Here is a 19,177-nt window from a genome sequence, read left to right on the forward strand (position 1 = left end):
ATAAATCAAGACAAGGAAACGGAGCATTCATCAAGATGAACAAGTCTATTTTCAATGACAGGGAGTCATGCGTATGCACAAATCCAAAAAGCTCTATCATAAATAATGGACGCGTATTCTCATGAAGTTCAGTGACTAGCAATCATTGTACTTTTTCTTTTTACCTTTACCTTTATCTTCTGATTCTGCAACTGGCTAGCTACAAGCAAAGTATTGATTTGTGGCTTTACCAAAGAAAAAAACTGTAAGGCGCTAGCAGGAGAGGAATCATTGCAATTTTTCTTTATACCCTTCGAAGGTTTTTATCTTCAAATCCTGGAGCTACAAGCAAAGTATTGATGAGGTGTGGCTTTACCAAAAGAAAAAGAAAGGTGTCAGGAATAACACAATGTTGCTTGTCTAAGGCATTTCTGCATACATTTTGATACACACAAACCTTGCTTGTCCTAAGTTTTGCTCTATCCAGGTTGTGGCGTATCCTGAACTACATTTGGCTTCTGTCTGGCTAGTCTCTGGATGGTACCAATTATTCAACTTAAGCAAGGTACATAACTATTTCACCTGTACTCAATCTGCCTGCTTGCCTGCTTCTTCAGATTCATATAGACTAGCTTTATTTATTTGTTTTGCAAGATCGAAAAGTTTAACGATACAAGGTTCCTTGATGTATTATGTGTGCATACATGCAAAATTGATATTAACAATTGCTCTTTTGTGTGTATCAATGTATACAGAAACAGATCGACAAGAAATTTATCTGCTGGAACTTGCTAACAAGATTGACAGTTGATGAGTTAGGCTATAAGCCCCAAATGAAATAAATGTAGAGGCTAGAGATCCACAGATCTGACAGTTAATCATGCGCACCGAGGTATGACACTCATCAAGCACCTTTCTTTGCATTTTGCATGCTTTATTTTACCTCATAGCTTAATTTGCGAATTTGCTGTTATTCAGTTGTAATCGTTCCACACAAAACTTTGAGATTGCAGTGCTTAACTGCATCACGTACCTATTGTATCATTAGTTGATTCGCTAGTTTGAACTAATGATCACCTTATCGCTACATGTGTGTGCATGTTCATTCAGGTTATAAAGGCGGACACCATTGGTGCAGCTGTTGAACGAATTCTTGATGAACTCAAAAACACTAGAAGCAGAGAGAATGCCATCTACTTTGATGGCTGGGACGGGCTGGGGGCATCTTCTGTCCTGCGAGCCGTGGCTGAACGGTTGGATCCAAAGGAACAAACAAGGCCCCCAGGACTGGAGTTTGAGCAAGTCATCCACATTGACTCCTCAAAGTGGGAGAGCAGAAGAGCGGTGCAGAGGGAAATAGCAGAGCAGCTGAAGCTGTCCAGTTGGGTGATGAAGTTGTTTGACAAGCAAGATGAGGATGATGATTTCAGCGGTATGGATCAAGGCTCTCGCACTGAGATAGCAGAAGTCACGGATGAGATCCATAGGAGCATGCAGAGCCGCAGGTTTCTTCTGGTTCTTCACAACGGAAGCAGCGAGGAGATTGACACATTTAACCTCGGTCTTTCCCTATATGGATACTTGAGTAGCAAGATGCTTTGGACCTTCCAAGGGAGGTTTCGGCTCGACCCCAAGCTGCGAGACAAGGTTGTGGCAAAGAACACAACTGATGTTCTTCTCTCAGCTTCACGCTATAAGCGAGACCCACGAGATCTCTGGTCCTATCTACTTCTTGAAGAAGCTAAGGACGTCTCCTGCAAGCATGGCCTGGATCCTGCAACTGTTGCTGAGTGCTACTCGTACATGTTGGAACGGAGTTACATGAGCCAAAATATCATTGACTATGAGTGGACTCTCCATGCTCCCAACTTCTGGATATGTGATGGGATCATACATCAGGCACATGGCATTCACCAAGCGCGGCAGGTGGGGAATGCTCTGCATCTAGAAATGGAAGTATGTATTAACAAGTTGTCTCGACACACAAGCAAGGAAGAGAATCTTCATAATTCTCACATGACAAGGTCTGCCAGCCACAGACCATACTGGATTTCAACAGAAACTTGTGGATTTGTACTAAATCCAGGCTGGCTTGTCCGTAACAATATGTTTCAGAATCCAGACCAGATCAGTGTGCTGAAACTGTCACAGTGTGCCTTCAGTTTCTCATCGCCCCCATTTCTCTGCTGCCGCCGCCTTCGATTTCTGTGGCTTGACCGTTGCCAGGACCTGCAAAGAAGCATAGATTCACAAGAAGAGAAGGACGCTACCGGGTCATGGGCATGCTTCCAGAGCTTGTGGATGCTTGACCTGCGCTACATGGACTGGTCTTGGATCTTGTCTGCAGATATGATGGATCTCATGACCCAGGTCATAGAGCTAAGCATAATGGGAGCCAAGGACTGGGACATGAGCCATCTACGAGGACGGCTGCGTAACATTCGCAAACTCCGGATAACAAAGTCTACCTGCCGCAATTATGACAGCAGCTTGTTATCCGAGATGGAGCAGATGGAGATTCTTGAATTTTCTGAAAATGACATTACGTCAAGCGGCACGTCAAGCTTGTCTCTTTGTAGGACTACGGGAAGTGGCAGTGGGCTTCAGACTGTCATTGTTGATGGATCCGTTGGGCTAAAAAAGATCTCACTACGGGGTTGTGATCAGCTGAAGAATGTCTTGTTGAGAGGACTGTTGAAGAGCTTGGAGGAGTTGGACCTGTCGGGTACAAATCTGCAGACAATTGACCTCAGTGCAATTGACCTCAGTGCAATGCGTAGCCTGAAACTCACGCGGCTCCTTCTGTCAGGCTGCCAGAAACTCCGTACAATACTGTGGCCACCAGAACTCTACGGAGAACAGGTGGATGTGCTGCGTATTGACACCACCTCCCGATCAGCATCAGATAGCGGAGGTGGAGAAAACATAGATCATGCACTATACGAGGGGGAAGTAGCACATACTCATCCACATGGCCATGGATCCCTTAAAGAGCAGAAAGGAAGACTGTTTAACAAATGGCGGATTTCTCTTACCGATGCAAGGTTCCTTAGGTCGCTTTTGCCCGTGATGTATGCTTTTAGTATAAACAACTACCCTTGGCCTATTACTCATGGATCTGTACATGTTGATATCTGTTCTCTGGGTGGTAGGATCATCCACGGAACCAGCAGCAGCAGCGAACAAGTGCAAACCAAACCGCATATAAGAACTTTGGTGGACTCGAAGTACAGAGATGCCTTTGAGAAGGCCGGCCTGGCTAATAGTTACGATGATTGTGGTAATGGCCCAACCCCATCTGCAGTGATGATGATGTGGGATTGCCCCAAGATAGACATACCCACTGCCTACCGGACCTGCATGATAGAGATGTTGGTGGACGGACAGTGCCATGAACTCATGGAGGATGCTCAAATTTCTAGTAATAGCGGTTTATCATCTCCCCATTTTCCTGATCCTATATATTTGTATGTTACATCGTTGCACGTGTATGATTGCTCCACCGTCACCAGTATCTCTGCACCTGAGAGAGATAAAACATGGCCAAGGCTAAGATGGTGCCGAGTCGAGAGGTGCCCCAAGATACACACGGTCTTCCACACTCCCAGGGGCAGTGAGAGATTGCACCTATTTAAGCTTCTGCGTACATTCTGGGCATCCCAGCTCCTAATGGCACACTACATCTCGAACTGGCCTGCTAGTGTGAGATATCGTCCTCATTATGACTTCTTTGGTCCTCATTATGACTTCTTTAATGACCTGGAGTTGTTGCATCTGGACTACTGCCCAAGGCTCATACATGTGCTCCCCATACAAGTGTTTCCAGAAAGAAGGTACATCTTGGGTCACCTGGGGACAATTGAGATCCTGTGCTGTGGGGATCTCAGGGAGATATTCCCGTTGCACTTCTACAATGAGATTGAGAACCAAAAAGAGGAGGCAATAGTATTCCCTGTGTTGAAGCACATCCGTCTCCACGAACTACCCAAGCTGCAGCACATCTGCATGCTCAACATGAATGCCCCCATGCTCGAAACCGTCAAGATCAGGGGCTGCTGGAGCCTCAAGCGCCTGCCGGCTGTTGGTGACAACACCAAGCCCCCGCAGGTGGACTGCGAGAAGGATTGGTGGGACGGCCTAGAGTGGGATGGGTTGGAGGCCAAGCACCACCCTTCCCTGTACGAGCCGGTCCACTCGGCCTACTACAAGAAGAAGCTGCCCAGAGTCTCTCTGCTGAGGTGAGTTGAGTCTGACCAATCCTTCTACATTTAGTTTTCCGCATATCCCATTAGTCTGATTGCCAGAAAAATTCATCAATCCTGTCCATTCCACGACATACTAAAACTTCTATTCTCACTACACATGATTGGTTCTTGTTAATAGTATCTAGAGTTGATAACATCAGTCGATCTCGTTGTCCGACAGTCTAACCATTAAAATCCTCTTAGTATGTATAAACAAGCATATATACCTATTCCATAACTGACATGTAGTAATACATATGCTTTGGTTGGATTGAATGTCCTCCGGTCTTGCAGGTAGTTCCTCCAAGTGCAGGTCAGGCAAGAGAGAAGGATGACTCTGCTTTCTTCATCAATGTTGTTCCAGTGTGTTGTCGTCTTCCTGAGAGACCTGATTCCTGATTGATTTGTGTGTGCCCACTGCCCAGTGACATTACATACTACCTGCTGGTTGCTTGCTTGTGTGTTAAGTGCATCGTGTCATCTCCGCTGCCATTGTGGTTGTGAGTTTCAATTCAGTTTGATTTGGTTTTCATGGATCATCTACCTTGCCAGGTAGATGATACATATTGTGTGTGCGCATGAGATAGAGGAATAATTAAACAGCGGCGTTGGGCTACCTTCTGCCTGAGATGAGCAAGTTGCTGCTCTGCTCTTCTGTTTATTTGTGTGAGTGCTTGTGCTTGTCACCTGTGAACTATGGACCAATGTATTTGTTCTCCAGTATACTTATTTAATGTGTGTGGTTTGCTTTGTAACATTGTGCCATATCCTGCAAGTTTTTGTTGCATTTTATTGAGGACTCTCCACTGGAATCAAGTTTAAACCAGTACACTCAAGATGACTATTTTTGAAGCTTTTTACAACAATCGTTTTACTCCCCGTTCTGAATCATCTATCTGCAGCTCAGATCATAACAATTGTTTTATTTTACTTCACAAAAGATTGGACGCGGTTAAAACATGTGTACATGTTTGTTGTAAAATAGAAATCTGTTTTTTTAATTTATTTACTTATTCCTGTTCGGGAGCATATGAGCTTGAGAGCCAAAACAGCTTCCCCGTTCTGGACATATGGTGTCAGGCAGAAAAGAAGAGACCGCTTCGTCCCGTCCGCTCCCGCGAGCGGCTGGGCGAAGCCCTAGTCGCCGCCGGCCCTAGACCTCCCCCTACCTCTCTTTCCCCTTGCCGCCGCCGGAGGGCGCGGCCGGGCAAAGCCTGGTACGCGCCGGCTGCGGCTGGGCTCTTTTCCCTCCTGGCTTGGCGGCGCGCGGCGCGAGACGCGGTGGTCGGCGGGAGCGCCGTGCTCAGCGTGGGGCGCGTCGGCGGCAAGGCGCGCAGGCGGCGTTGGCTGGCGTGCTGGCGGCGGTGGGTGCGCGGGCTAGGTGGGGCGTGCCTGCGCGAGGACGGCGGGGCCTGGCCTCTCGATCCAGATCTGAATCGGGTCCCTCCGGCGGGCTGCACGTGGGCAGCGCGCGCCGTGGCGGCAGGGGGCCGTGGCTGGAGGTCGTCGGCGTGCTCGTCGTGCTTCGGATGGCGGGCTGGTTCGAGGCGCGTGCGGCGGCCCGGTGGTGGCGGATGACCTCGGCCAGATCTGTCCGCTGCCGCACCTCGAGGCGAGGGCCGTGGGCGGCGCGGGTTGGCCGCCTCTGCAGCGCTCCGGCGTGGTGGAGGCTCCGACGTGGTGGTAGCTTCGGCGTGCTGGCTCGTGGTGGCCCGGTCCGGCGTGTTTGGGTGGCTGCGGGTGGCTCGCCGGAAGCGGGAGGTGCGGGTCCGGTGGCTCTGACGCTTGGAGCTCGGCGGGCGGCACGGGTTGGGCAGTGGTCCGGTGTGGCTGCTGCTCCGGCCGTGGATGGCTCCATGACAGCTTGGCAGGTCGGCTGCAGCGGCGGCTGGCATGTTTCGTCGTCGGCTCGTCGGTAGGCGGCTTGTTCGACCTTCGACCCCTCTCCTCGTCATTCGGGAGCTACTTTCGTCAAAGGGCTGGCCTTCTCCCAGCTGCGGTCCATCACTTATCTCGCGCCCGGTGCGGCAGGACCGAGCTCGTCTCGCGCATGATGCAGCAGGACCAACCTCATCTCGTGCATGATGATGCAGGACCGAGCACGTCTTGCGCCCGGTGCTGTAGGACGAGTCGATGGAAGCCAATGGTGGCTGGCCTATTGGGTCTCGGCGTTGGGGGTCGCCCAGTGGTGCGTAAGGTGGGACCTTTCCGCTCGTCTCTTTGGTTGGGGTAGCGGTGGGTCTCGGGCGATGCAGGGTCAAGGTCTTGGATGCCGGGGCGGCGGCCCTGGTGATGGTAGTGCGGTGCTCATGGGCAGAGCCCGTGGCTAGGTGCTGCCCGATGGCCATGGCCGTGTGGGTGGCGTGGTAGCCAGGGTGCGGCATTCGGTGGCGATGAGTGTTGGCCGGGGTGAAAACCCGTTTCATCTTCGGACGAACCGGTGGTGGCGAGATCGGTCCCTTCTTGAAGGCGTCGTCGCGGCTCTCATTGCTCGTCTTGCGACTCCAGGGGAAACCCTGATCTACGGATCGGGCGGTGGCGGCGCTCCGGTGTCGTATCCTTCCTGAAGCCACCGCCTCGGAGCCCACGGTTCGTCGTATGCGGCTTCATCTCTTTGCGGTGGTAGTGCTAGGAGTAGTGTTGCTGCGCTCGGCACCTATGTATCCGGCCTTGGGTGTGTGTGCGTGTGTTGTGATGGCATGTGGTTGTACCGGGTTGTTGATGATCTTTGCTTTATTTATAAAGCGGGGCGAAAACCATTTTCAGTAATCTGGACATATGACTGTAGATGCAGTAGGGGTGGGCATTCGGTATAAACCAAAAATTCAGTTTCTACCATTCGGTTATCAAAATCATAAACCGAAAATGGAAACTCAAACTAGCTAACCGAAAATTCGGTTAGCAAAATCATAAACCAAAAATGGAACTCAAACTAGCTAACCGAAAATTCGGTTAATCGGCTAGTTCGGTGTGGTTTTCGGTTTACACCGATTGAAATTTGCTTGTGCTGACTGTGCTCAGAGCACCCTATTATATAGGCAAAAGTCTCTGCCTTATTCCCCAGCCAGGCGAGGTGGGACTAAACGTGTACTGGCAGATGCTCGCCCGCTCGCATGTCGCATGCGAGCGAGGAAGCTGGCTCGGCCCATGGACACATACGTGACTAGGCCCTACACGTGATGTCCTAGTCTCCTTGTCTCATATGGGCTAGTGGGCTATATGGATTGGTAGCCTAAGCGAAGTGGGGTGGCTGGCTGACTATCTCAGGTACAAAATGAGTAACGTACTGAAAAGAAGTTTCTAATGATATAATTTTACTGACACATTACTTTTGTATGGTGGTCTAATCTAATAGATATTTTCTATATCTTAAAATATGTGCGGGCCTTATAAACTGGATGGCATGAGTAGCCAAGCAAGTCGAGCTATTATGTCCACCCAAAAACTCCACGTGTAGCTGTGACATCGTCGCATTTGTGACCGATGCGGGGCACCATGACAACCTTCGTGCCTCTGCAGACTTGACGAGTGCTAGGAGTCCGACATCATTGAAGGCTTGGTGATGTGCTTTCTGTCAATGTCACTGATGATGTATGTTTCTCATCCTATAAAAAAAACAGGACATCAATGACACTCACAACCTGAATCCACATGGGAAAGCAAACAAGATACATAGACGAAGGATGTGCCTGCTCTTATCGTAATGACACAACAATCTCACTGAGCTCATCAGGAGAGGTGCCTTCACTTAGGGAAGCCGGTGGACCGGCAGCATTTCCATCCTTTGTGGGAAGGTTCATGCCTTGAGAACTGGATGGAGCGGCAGCATCTTCTCGGCTCCCACGGCGCCTCCGCGTCTTCTCGTTGGACAACCGTAGCTTTTGTGTCCTCTGAAGCTTGTGCTGTAACGTCTCCATCCCAGTGCAGTGCAGCAAAAGCCAGATGTTGGAGAGGTACTCCCCACCGGTGCCAATGCTTTTGGCGTGCAAGTATCCCCGGCATCTGCCTGCAGAAAAACAGAGCATCTCAATCCACACACCTTGTATCACCTCCCACATCTTGTTATCATCCCCGAGCCGTATCAACCTTTTAGCAATCAGCCTAGCATCTCGAACAAAACAACCTTGTGAAACCTGTGGAGACTCCACGATATCAACCACTTTCTGAGCAAGTTCATTTTCCATCACATGACCCTTTAAGATGTCGTAGAGTTGTGCATAGGCGACTCGGCAAAGATTCTTTCTACTGCCTGGGAATAGCATCTCAGGACTTTCAGATAACAAATGCACCATATAATTCGATATTTGCCTGCATCGGTTGGTACGCTCAGCATGCTCCGAAGATGTGCGTGTATAGTAGAAGCAGAAATCCGTGGCCAAATGCCAGAGAACGACACTCTCATCCAATGGCCTCTCTAAGCTCCAGCCTAGCTTTTTGTGGCATCCCCTGTGCTCAAGTGTCCATTGCCCTCTGACATCATTGAACTCCATGTAACTCTGAGCATCTGTTATGTACTCCTCCCACCAATCTTGGTTATGCTGACGAACTAACCATGTAATGTCTTTCGATGAGTCGTTCATCAACTCGCTCTGCCTTATCTTGTGAATGAATAATCCTAGAAGGTTATGTTCAGCCACCATGTCATACCACTTCATGTATGAAGCTACCAGTCCAAAGCAGGAAACCATTTCCAGAATAAGAGTCCCGTACAACATGACAAATGTAACACCGACATCTATATGAGTTTAATTGTGCTTCTATATGGCTCTTGTGGATGGTAACAAATGGCTGCTATTTGCAGTACCATGGAGATTGAGATCCTCCGTACAAAAAAGTCGACGGCCAATTCGCCTCCTGTTGTTGATTTAGGTTCTCTGGTGTACAGAAGATCAATTTCTTTTGGAAAGGATGCCTTTTAGTGCAAAGTGAAGTTCTTCATCATTATACGGACAGACTCTGCATAGTCTAACAGTAATGTATAGGGCAAATTGGCATGTATACTGGTCTTGCCGGTTAGTTTAGGATCTTTTTGCCTTAGGAGAATGGCGGGCCTTGCTTCTCGTACATATGTCTCTAGCTGTATTTCTCCTTCAATACTACTGGGGCTATCCTCCGATGAAAAGTACCTATCAAGGCAGCGGAAGCTAGCATCCATGAGAGCCAAAGGTTTATGGAAGCATTTGAGAACCCCAGCGACAAAAAGGAAAAACGCTGAAGCCAATAGTGTCCTATCGGCTGATGACGGCCATGACTTGCAGAACACGTAGACGGCTACTGTCACCTAAGACGGTGAAATTGGAGTGGAGAAATACAATCAAATTGGAGACGCGTCTATAAATGCAAGCAACAAATAAGCATCGATATGTGTAGCAATCCATCCATTCCAAATTACTTTAAGTTCTAGCTTTGTTCTAAGGGGAAAATAGTGGCTACAACCTACACCCCTTGTTCTAAGCCAAACTTCCTTAAATTTGACAAAGTCCGTAGAAAAACATATTAACATCTACAACGCCAAATTAGGTTAGCCATAAAATATATTTGCATGCTACATCTATTTCGATGTTGTAAATATTTGCTGTGTTTCTGACTTTCTCTATGTACTTGGTGGAACTTGAAAAAGTTTTGACTTCAAACAAAGCTATAACTTCAAGTAATTTGGAATTGAGAGAATATATAGCTATCGTACTAAATTTGCAAGCAGATGGAGCCACCTGAGATAAGGCCGTAAGGAAGTGCCGCTTCCATAGCTCGTTGTCTTCTATGTTTTAGGCGGTTATGCCAACCTGGCCGCCGAGGTGCATTGCATCAGCAGGACAGGAGCCCATAGGACCTGAAGATCGCCGCCGGTATGGTACTGCAGCCTCTTCTGACGGTTGAAGAGCGTGGCAAGGGCGTATATCGGAAGAGCGTCGCTGACTCGCTGCCAAGATAAGACAGCCAGATGAAGAATCTGTACCAGGGTGGGATACGGGATTTGCACCTGGTAGCGGAGAAACACAGGAAGTACTGAAGGGCAAGGCTGCCCAATACAAGGGCACGCAGCTGCTGCTCATCCCAGCATTGCACCGTCCTCGAGTTACCCATCTGTATCACTCTCTAGTATATGTTGTCTGTTGTATCTGTGTGTCCATGCGTGTGTTCATCTACAACTGCTTACCTTTTCTCCCTTTATATATATGCATAATACTATGTGGTGAGTCAGTAAGTTCTTGGAAACTTCCAGATATTCGGATGCATACACAACTAATATTTTTTATTGGATGAAAGCGTGTCAATTGCATTGATAGAAACCCCTAGCAGTGGATAGTACAAAGCCAAATGGTGAAAAAACAAAAACAAAAAAGGCGGAAGAAACTAATAAGAAGTAACGAAACCAAGACTAAGCTGCCCAGCATCCAGAGGGTGTGTTTAAGTACGTAGCTGACGCCTCATCTTCAGAAAAATAAATAAGTAGAAGACGCCTAAGGCTGGTCATAGTGGGGAGTAACTTAGACTAGTAACATGCATATGTTACTAGTCTATGTTAGACTACCCACAGTGGGAGTAATATAGATAGTAACATCACACATATCTAGATAAAGTAGATGATGTGACAAGCAATAAATGAAGAAAGAAAGGAAGGTAGTAACATAGCTAGTTACTACACTATCAGCTATTGAAATTTCCCTGTGAGCCCAAAACCGACAGGGAAATAGGTTAAACCGACATGAAAACCTTTTCCTGTCGGCCAACCGTCAGGATTAGCCGTCACCCATAGCTTGACAGGGAAAACAGAATATGCCTGTCGGTTTTCCATATTTCCCTGACGGTTTTGACCCTACAGGATTATGTGAGCGTCAGGTTTAACAAACCAGGGAAGTGGTATATCCCTGTCATAGCAAAACCGCCAGGGAAAAGAGAAACCAGTGGAACAAAAAAAAGATAATATTTCCACATAATTATACTACTGGAACATAAACATATCAATATCAGTACCTTAGATGAACCAAAGAATTCCAAGTTCACATCTTTTCCAATTCTCAAATTTACATACATGAAAGGTCAACAAAATAGTTGTGCAGCATCCAAAAAATTATGTGCATAAACTAAATATTCATTGACAATGTGAGACCTCATTTGTATAATATTCTGCTGCAGCTAAGATTGCAAGCTGCCCTTCAAGGTTACCCAGCATTGGATATAACAGAAGTTAATAAAATGTGCAAATGTCAACAGTTTGCTACATAAAGATAAAAGGAAATAGGAGCATCTATAAGATATAATCACCATCTATTTGAGAACAAGAAACAGGAAATCTATCTGATTTGTTCTAGAACCTGCGGTAAATATTCATTCACAACGTGAGGCCTCATTTTGTATAATGTTCTGCTGCAGCTTAAGTTGCATGCTGACCTTCAAGGTTAACCTGCATTGGATATTCCCGCAAAAAAAACCTGCATTGGATATAACGGAACTTAATAAAATGTGCAAATGTCAACACTCTGCTACATAAAGATAAAAGGAGAAACATGTGCATCTATAAGATATAATCATCATCATCTATTTGAAAACAAGAACATCTATTCGATTTATTCTAGAATCCTGTCTCGGATTTGATAAAATCTATTCAACTGAACAAAAACCATTCAACTAACAACATGAGCCCATGCTTCTGGATTAGTTTGAAAGAACTATTAGCAACCAGCCAGAGTAGACAAGTTACTGGAGGCTTCTTAGTCAAAGTCAAATTACAATATCGATGTCAATACTGTTAAGTGCACCTGCTCAATGATGCATAATCACAAAGTTGTATAATAAGAAAATAATAGGGAGTTATCTTCTGTGGGCCGAACTCGGACTGACAGCCATATCGCTTTTTCCTGGCGTGCAAATCTCGGCTGTCAGCCCAATTATATTTCCATGTGGGCTAGTTGCGGGCCCGACAGGAATATTAAGCGACACACAGAAAAATTCCAGTTTCTGGTAGAGCTAGTAGTATAAGTAACATCACACATATCAAGGCAAGATGTGTCTATAATTTAATAAATAAAGTGTTGCATGTTACTACACATATGTTACTCCCACTATAGAGGTAGTAACATAGACTAGTAACATGGGCATGTTACTAGTCTATGTTACTATCCATTGTGGCTATAGAGGTAGTAACATAGACTAGTAACATGGGCATGTTACTAGTTTATGTTACTACCTCTATAGTGCATAGTATCATAGATTAATATCATAGGTGGTTTCATTTATTGCCATGCATAACACATAGTAGCATCACATTTATTATGTTACGGTATCTACCTACGTTATTATAACCATCTCTCTCTTCTTTAATTGCCTGCCACATAAGCATGTTTGCGAGTCCCAAGTGCATGATACTACTTATGTTACCCCCACTATGGCCAGCCTAAGTTCCTTGGCCCAGCTAGCTTCCAATCCACATCCAATCTAATCATGAAGTTGCTTAACATTAAAGTCGTCAGGGCCAATTAATGATGGATCAGAGTATTAATTAGAGGCCAAATTGTCAACATCATGTTGATCAAGTCCTTGGTGAAGATTGTTGACTTCTTGTTGAATCATCAGTCCTTACACCAGTGTAATGTATATGACTAAAGACAAATGTAGTTTTTTTTCTCAAACTCTAGACGGTGAGAGCAAACTATCTCGTTCACATTTTTTAGCAAAGTACGAAGAAGGCACTAGGTGACACCATATTAGGCCGGAGAGGATAACGAGGAATATGCCATCTTTTTCCGAGACCTGGTTAGGAACCACATGCTTATTGCACTCAATGAGCAATGTTTTGTAGACCGGTCGATGCTCTCGGTTGGCCGGCGGACGGCTTGATAAGGCCACCGGATTAGATGGTGCGCATTGATGTGAGGTCAGGGCAACATCATCAAGTTTCTAGGTGTAGTGACTATGGTTGACAAGAATGTGGTTTTGAGTTGATCGATGTATTTGTTTTGCCGTGTTCTGTTGAATAATATAATAAAAATGGTTGTGTGCATCGCTTTTCGGTTTCCTCCTTTTCAAGAAAAAAACGAGAAATGCTTGGTGTTTTGTGTTTCTTTGTCCATAGAAATACACGGGGTATTAATCTAGGGTTTCTATTTCCCTCCCCTATCCCTTGGTGGATAGGGTAAACTCTTTCCTTTAGGCTTCATCGGCGAGCCCGTGGATTTGCGTCCCCTCTACCTATCTCTCCGGGCCCGGCGAGGATTAACGGGGGCAGTGGTCGTCCTTGTGCCCACTGCTGAGAAAACGTCATGCTTGACGACTAGGTTGCTGCCATCCAACTCAAACTCCATCATGCACCCACATCCATACATCCAAAAGTCTGTTCAACCTACTGCTGGCGCAACTGCAGATAATAAATTCTATGCACTTGTTTAGCGCCGCCAGATTCTACTTTTGGTACGTATACGTATTGTACTTTATGCACCAAACGCTGTATACTTATGCTACGGGTGATAGTTGGATGCAGGCGCCCTTGAAGATTTGCATAGAGCTCTTCGGTACCTACAGATTCTAGACCCATTTCTTCAGTTTTCTTCTAATAGCTCGTCTAAATGCGGGTGACCTCTTCTTTTGCTTTTGATATGGGTCTTCGGTGAGTGACTTTTTTCAATTGTATTTGCAAGGAGTAGGAGGTGGATAAATATCTCTATGACTAACTAATCCAGGTAGGGAAGTGAAGGAGGATATATATATACTGATAGCTTCATGCTTGATCAATCTATCGGTATATATATCCTCCTTGAAGTGAAGGAGGATATATATCACATGTTCACCAATCACTCCTCTCTGCTTGATGAATCCATCCTCCCTATCCAGCTTCGAATCGCAACTATAGCGGCGCCCAGAGTGATGAGTGATAATTGGAGACAAAACTGTTGTCGAAGGCTCGAAGCATATAGGGAGCGGCTGCAAGTCAGGTGGATCTGAGACTGTATCACCAGCATACAAATACAACCTTCCCTCGCTGCCATTGTCACGGACGAGCTCAAGGTGAGTCACGGGCGCGCATTGTCTTCCGCTGAGGCCCCACGCTCCATTCGTCCTCACTTGCTGCTGGATTGTGAGGGGCATTGGTGGGATTGTAGGGGGGGCAATTGAGCTCTCCGAGAACACACGCCCATCTGTTGCTCTGAATAGGGTTCGAGGTTCCCCTCTTCCACTGCCCATTTGAACAACAAAGCGGGTTGTAACCACGGCGAGGGCATCCGAGCTTGGTCCTCCACCGTCACCTTTGAGAATATGATGTTCGCCAGCAATACCGTCTCGAAATCAATGCGGCGCTGACCATGGTTTCCACTTTCAGTGAGATCCCTGTGAAATTCACCGAGTTTCAGTAATTTCAGTAGACATTGAAATATTACGTTTCAACCAAAATATTTCAGCAATTTCAGTACAGCACAGGAACACAATTTTTGTAAAAATATTTTTTAAATTTTTTCAATTTTTAATTGAATTCAAGTGAATATTTCGGTCATTTGGTTGAAATGGAAACTGAAATCACTGAAATTCACTGAATTTTGGTGATTTCGGCTGGTGCAGAAATTTTACTGAAACTGAAATTGAAAACCATGGCGCTGACAGATCAGCACATCTTGAAGCATCTCCGCCCGCAAATCTGTATGGACCTTCACCTTCTGCTATGCCATTTTCATCTGTCTCAGGCACAAATGCACCCGGTGAACCGCATCCTGGATGCTCTTCGTGCTGGCGCACCACCATCTCCAGCGAATCTCATCCAGATCGTCCGCCGCACACTCTGGAAGGATCCAGAGCGGGGTCTCCCCGATACGCAGGTCGTGGAGAAGGTGGGGAAGCTCGAGTGGAAGGTGCGCCCCCCGAGGGCTTGGGCTGAGAGGTATCCATATGTGGCTCACGGGAGGTAGGCGGCGACGGCGCGGATTCCGGCGGATCTGGGTGGGTGGGGCAAGCGCGTCGTGGGAAGGGGCGAGAGCATTTCAAAACTAGAGCGATGAGGCGTATTGTGTTCGCGTGTTGTCTTGCAAGAACCTTCATACCTACATATTCTAGACCCATTTCTTCAGTTTTCTTCTAATAGCTCTCTTTTTTTTTCTTTTGATATGGGTGAGTGACTCATTTCAATTGTATTTGCAAGGAGGACTTGGTGTGGATACATTTTTTTCGACAAGGTGGAGGTGGATACATATCTCTGTGACTAATAGAGGTAGAGAAGTGAAGGAGGATATATATACTGATAACTTCATGGGTATGCAGTGGTCTAACTGCTAATTAACTTCACATATATGGCATGGTCTGACTGTTGCCTGCATGTAATGTGTGCATGCATGCATGATCCGCATGACCTCTCCATTTCATGAACGTGTGTAGGAGGGAGGGGGAGTTAATTGGTCGAGAATTCAAGATATAGCAGTATCTTGTTTCTTTGTTGAATTTAAATAAAATTTTCATGAGACGTTTCATTTATGTGGATTTTTCCACAGTTTGTAGACACTTCTATATATTGAAAATTATTATGGTCCGCCATGAGTACTTCATGCAGGAGTATGGAGTACATTTTCGAGAGGGTTGACAAAAGTGGCAAGAGTAGGCACTAGGGCTTTCCTACCGGGCTTCACCTCTTCGCACAAAAAGAACCATTCATAATAAAGATAAATTGGGATCCCAAAAATAATTGAAATCCTGAAGGGTCATGATCCTAATTTCCAAAATAATGATAATTGCCTGCGGGCACATCACCACCGCCTCCACCGGGCATGGCCATCAATGTCCCGGTAGGTATCATAGTGCTACGATACTACTTCCTCCGTCTCAGTTTACAAGTCCTATGCGTATACCCTGTAAACTGAGAGAGAGGGGGTAATAAGATTCGGCTATTTGTGAACCTACAATTCGGATATTATTTGGACCGTCTAGTATCTCAATATCGACAACCTTGCCTCTGACTACATGCAATAGCTTTGGGATTGCAAGCCAATGGTATTATGATCCCAATTAGCTTTGTAGCATATTACAACTATTTTTTAACAATTAGAAAAGGAATCTCCCTTGCTTTTTTTCAGGTAAACATGGAGCCACATCGTATCATGTAGGGAGCCATGTTCATGGAGTAGGAGATCCAAAAACTCTCTTGCTGATTGGAGTCTTCAGACCATGATCCTGGTAATGACGTATTCGAGAACAAGTACATCCCCAACCCATGTTTACTTGTTGAAGGTGTTAGACCGACCATGCATTGGGGATGATAATCCGTGGTTCGACCTTTGGTTGGACCCATCAATGTTGACGTAGGTGCGGCAATTCCTTCTTGAAGGCATTGTCTAGGATTAGAATACTTTTATTTTCTTTTTGACTAACAAGTTGTGTACTTTTTGGTGGAGCGCTACGCATCGACTTCCGCCGCCTCGCGAGCCACTGGATCAAATGCAGGTTGGTCATTAGATTGAGCTGCTAGCTTTGCAATAAGCATGATGTTGCGTTAAGATGTTTGCAATAGAGTTCACATTGCAGAACTTTTGCAACAGAGGTATTGTTGCAGAAGTTGTTCTGCAACGAAGCTAATGTTGTGGAATTTTTTATCATTACGGAAGAAGGTTTTACAACATCACTCATGTTGCAGAAATCTTTCTTGCAATAGGGAGAATGTTTCAAAAGAGTCCGGCAACGGCGCTGTCTGCAACAGGGGGCGGGTTGTGAAAATGCTTCTGAAATACATGTCAAGTTGCAGAAAAGTGAAGTAACGGAGGTTGGCTCCTGACCACCTGATCAATAAAAGATCTGACGGCTAGGGAGGTGGTCGACGTGAGCGGATAGATCCGCCGGGTGAACACAAGTGTTTCCCTACTTTTTGTTGGGTCCCTGTTGTTCGATATGTTAAATATGGTACATGTCAAAGAAGACGACAATCACGAGGCAAGTTCAATAAGCTGGCCTTAGGTTATTTTCCTTTTTCTTGTGTATGTCGTTTGTTTGACATTAATGTATGGCATTGCTCTATAAGTAATACTAATAGTTATTTTGGAAATAGGAAAAAAAACATGTCAACAGAACTAGTAAAGGCCGTTCCGAAAATTGGAAAATAGGAAAGTGGAATGTTCATATGAATGCACAAAGCAGGAGAATTAAATACAAGCTATGTTTTTGGGCATCGACAAGAAAACACCACCCACGATTTTGTTAGAATATAAACTTTGGGATAGCTTTATTGGATTCTGGTTTTGGCTACCGATTAGAGTTGCTCTTAGGTGTGCAAAATAAAAACATGGCCACAAAATTAATTCTGAAAAAACACATATAGATTGCTTCTTGTGCGTGCATATCGTTTAGAAATTAGTACATATCTAATAAAGGGAAATGGCTACACGGAAAGTATGGTCAGTTCACATACGAGGACAATCACGTGCAAATAATAGAGAGCCACATATATATAGGGGCGGCATCACCGGCTTCCGCGCATAAATACCACAATGCATGCATGCACTCCATTGATACAACAACTCACAAACCTCACAACAATACCGAGAAAAATTGCGAGATTTCATACCGAGATGGCCTCCTTTTCCTCTGCCTCTGTGCTCGCTCTGACGATCATGACGGTGCTCGTCACCGGTGCCCGGTGCAGCACCTCGAGCAAGGTTGGCTTCGCACTCACGAAGGGCTCCACCCCCACCAATCTCATTGTGGCCGCCAAGTCCTTTGGCGGCACTGCCGATGACTTCTCCAAGATGCAGGTCAAGGGGCAGGGCTCGGATAAGTGGATTGACATGAGCAATGCGGGGAGCTCTGGCAAGGGGAACTCCGTCTGGAAGGCCGTATCCTCTACCCCACTCAAGGCCCCTCTCGCCATCCGTTATCAGACAAAGCAGGGCACGACTGTTGTGAATGACGACGCCATTCATTCATTTTAGAAGATTTGTATATCCATATTGCGCAACCTAAGGGTACTCTTTGCTCATTGTTTCTCTACCTTTCATAATTTTGACCTACATGCTAATGTGATGATCATCTTCCCAGGACAAGGAAAGGTGTAGCAGAAAACATATTCCCTTTTTCGAATGCCCTAGTTTCATGGCATGTCTTCCATGACATGTGAATGTACATCAGAAAACAGGACTACATGTATTTAGGAACTACTCCCTCCGTAGCGCTGCAAAAATGTCTTATATTTTCGTACAGAGGTAGTATATCACATGCCTATGCAGAGATTGTATTTTGGAGATGCATTTGTACTGGATGTGCTACTTTATTTTTTCCCTTTTGATCCCACATGAGACCATAACAATATGGCTATATATCTGTGGCAGCATCACATCTAGAACCATTTCGCTACTTGGTGCCTGCTACTTGCAATCTCCCCTAATTTATGTTGTCAATCTCTCGCCTCCATCATGTTTCCAGCTTGATGTATGGCGTGAGATGAAGGTGGCGGCTTCGGGTGCAAGTGGAGGGGAAGCTAGGAAGCCACGAAAGTGCTAGTGGTTATAGCATAGTCAAATATTATAAAACCTTCTGGTGTGCATCAGAATAAGGTAAAAACAAGGTAGCACAGTAGGACAAAATGAAACATTATGATGCACTCTAAAAGACTAAAACACAACGCAACCAAGATTAATAGATGCATGTACATTTTTTTATTTTATAAAAGAAAAAAAATAGGTGATTCACCTTCAAAGAGAACCAAAGCACAATGAAACATTGTGATGAATTCTGAAAAAGAGTGAACCTCCAGAAAAGTAAATAAAAAATAAAGTATTTTTTGGTTGTTGAGTTGTAAGAAAAAATAGTAGTTTTGAAGAACACATTGAATAATTGGCTTTAAAGAAATACCTTGTCGGAAAGAACACAATTTTTAAACAGAATGCAAATCAAACTTACGATTCAAAAGACATTAGGCATCTAAACTGTTTAGATAAAGAGAAGCGAGAAGACATTTATGAGATAGAGATGCAGTGAGAATGGTGGGCCGG

At 45.5% G+C, this 19,177-nt stretch overlaps 2 protein-coding genes across 3 annotated transcripts; both read left to right on the forward strand.

Annotated features, from left to right (window-relative positions):
- The first annotated feature begins 424 nt into the window (after nucleotides 1-424).
- LOC125540439 lies at nucleotides 425-4,978 on the forward strand. Of its 2 annotated transcripts, XM_048704056.1 has the most exons (4): nucleotides 425-544; nucleotides 735-871; nucleotides 1,090-4,217; nucleotides 4,518-4,978. In XM_048704056.1, exons 2-4 carry the CDS (start codon nucleotides 860-862, stop codon nucleotides 4,519-4,521), a joined length of 3,144 nt encoding a protein of 1,047 aa, XP_048560013.1. In that variant the 5' UTR covers nucleotides 425-544; nucleotides 735-859; the 3' UTR covers nucleotides 4,522-4,978. The 2 variants fall into 2 exon arrangements, with proteins under 2 accessions (XP_048560013.1, XP_048560014.1); XM_048704057.1 differs by lacking the exon at nucleotides 4,518-4,978 and having other exon boundaries at nucleotides 1,090-4,221.
- Nucleotides 4,979-17,679: 12,701 nt separating this feature from the next.
- Nucleotides 17,680-18,118, forward strand: LOC125534602 (pollen allergen Lol p 2-A-like). Its single transcript, XM_048697782.1, has one exon. It carries the CDS (start codon nucleotides 17,759-17,761, stop codon nucleotides 18,116-18,118), a length of 360 nt encoding a protein of 119 aa, XP_048553739.1. The 5' UTR covers nucleotides 17,680-17,758.
- Nucleotides 18,119-19,177: the final 1,059 nt, after the last annotated feature.

The sequence above is a fragment of the Triticum urartu genome, chromosome 2 (assembly GCF_003073215.2).
Source record: "Triticum urartu cultivar G1812 chromosome 2, Tu2.1, whole genome shotgun sequence".
NCBI lineage: Eukaryota > Viridiplantae > Streptophyta > Magnoliopsida > Poales > Poaceae > Triticum > Triticum urartu.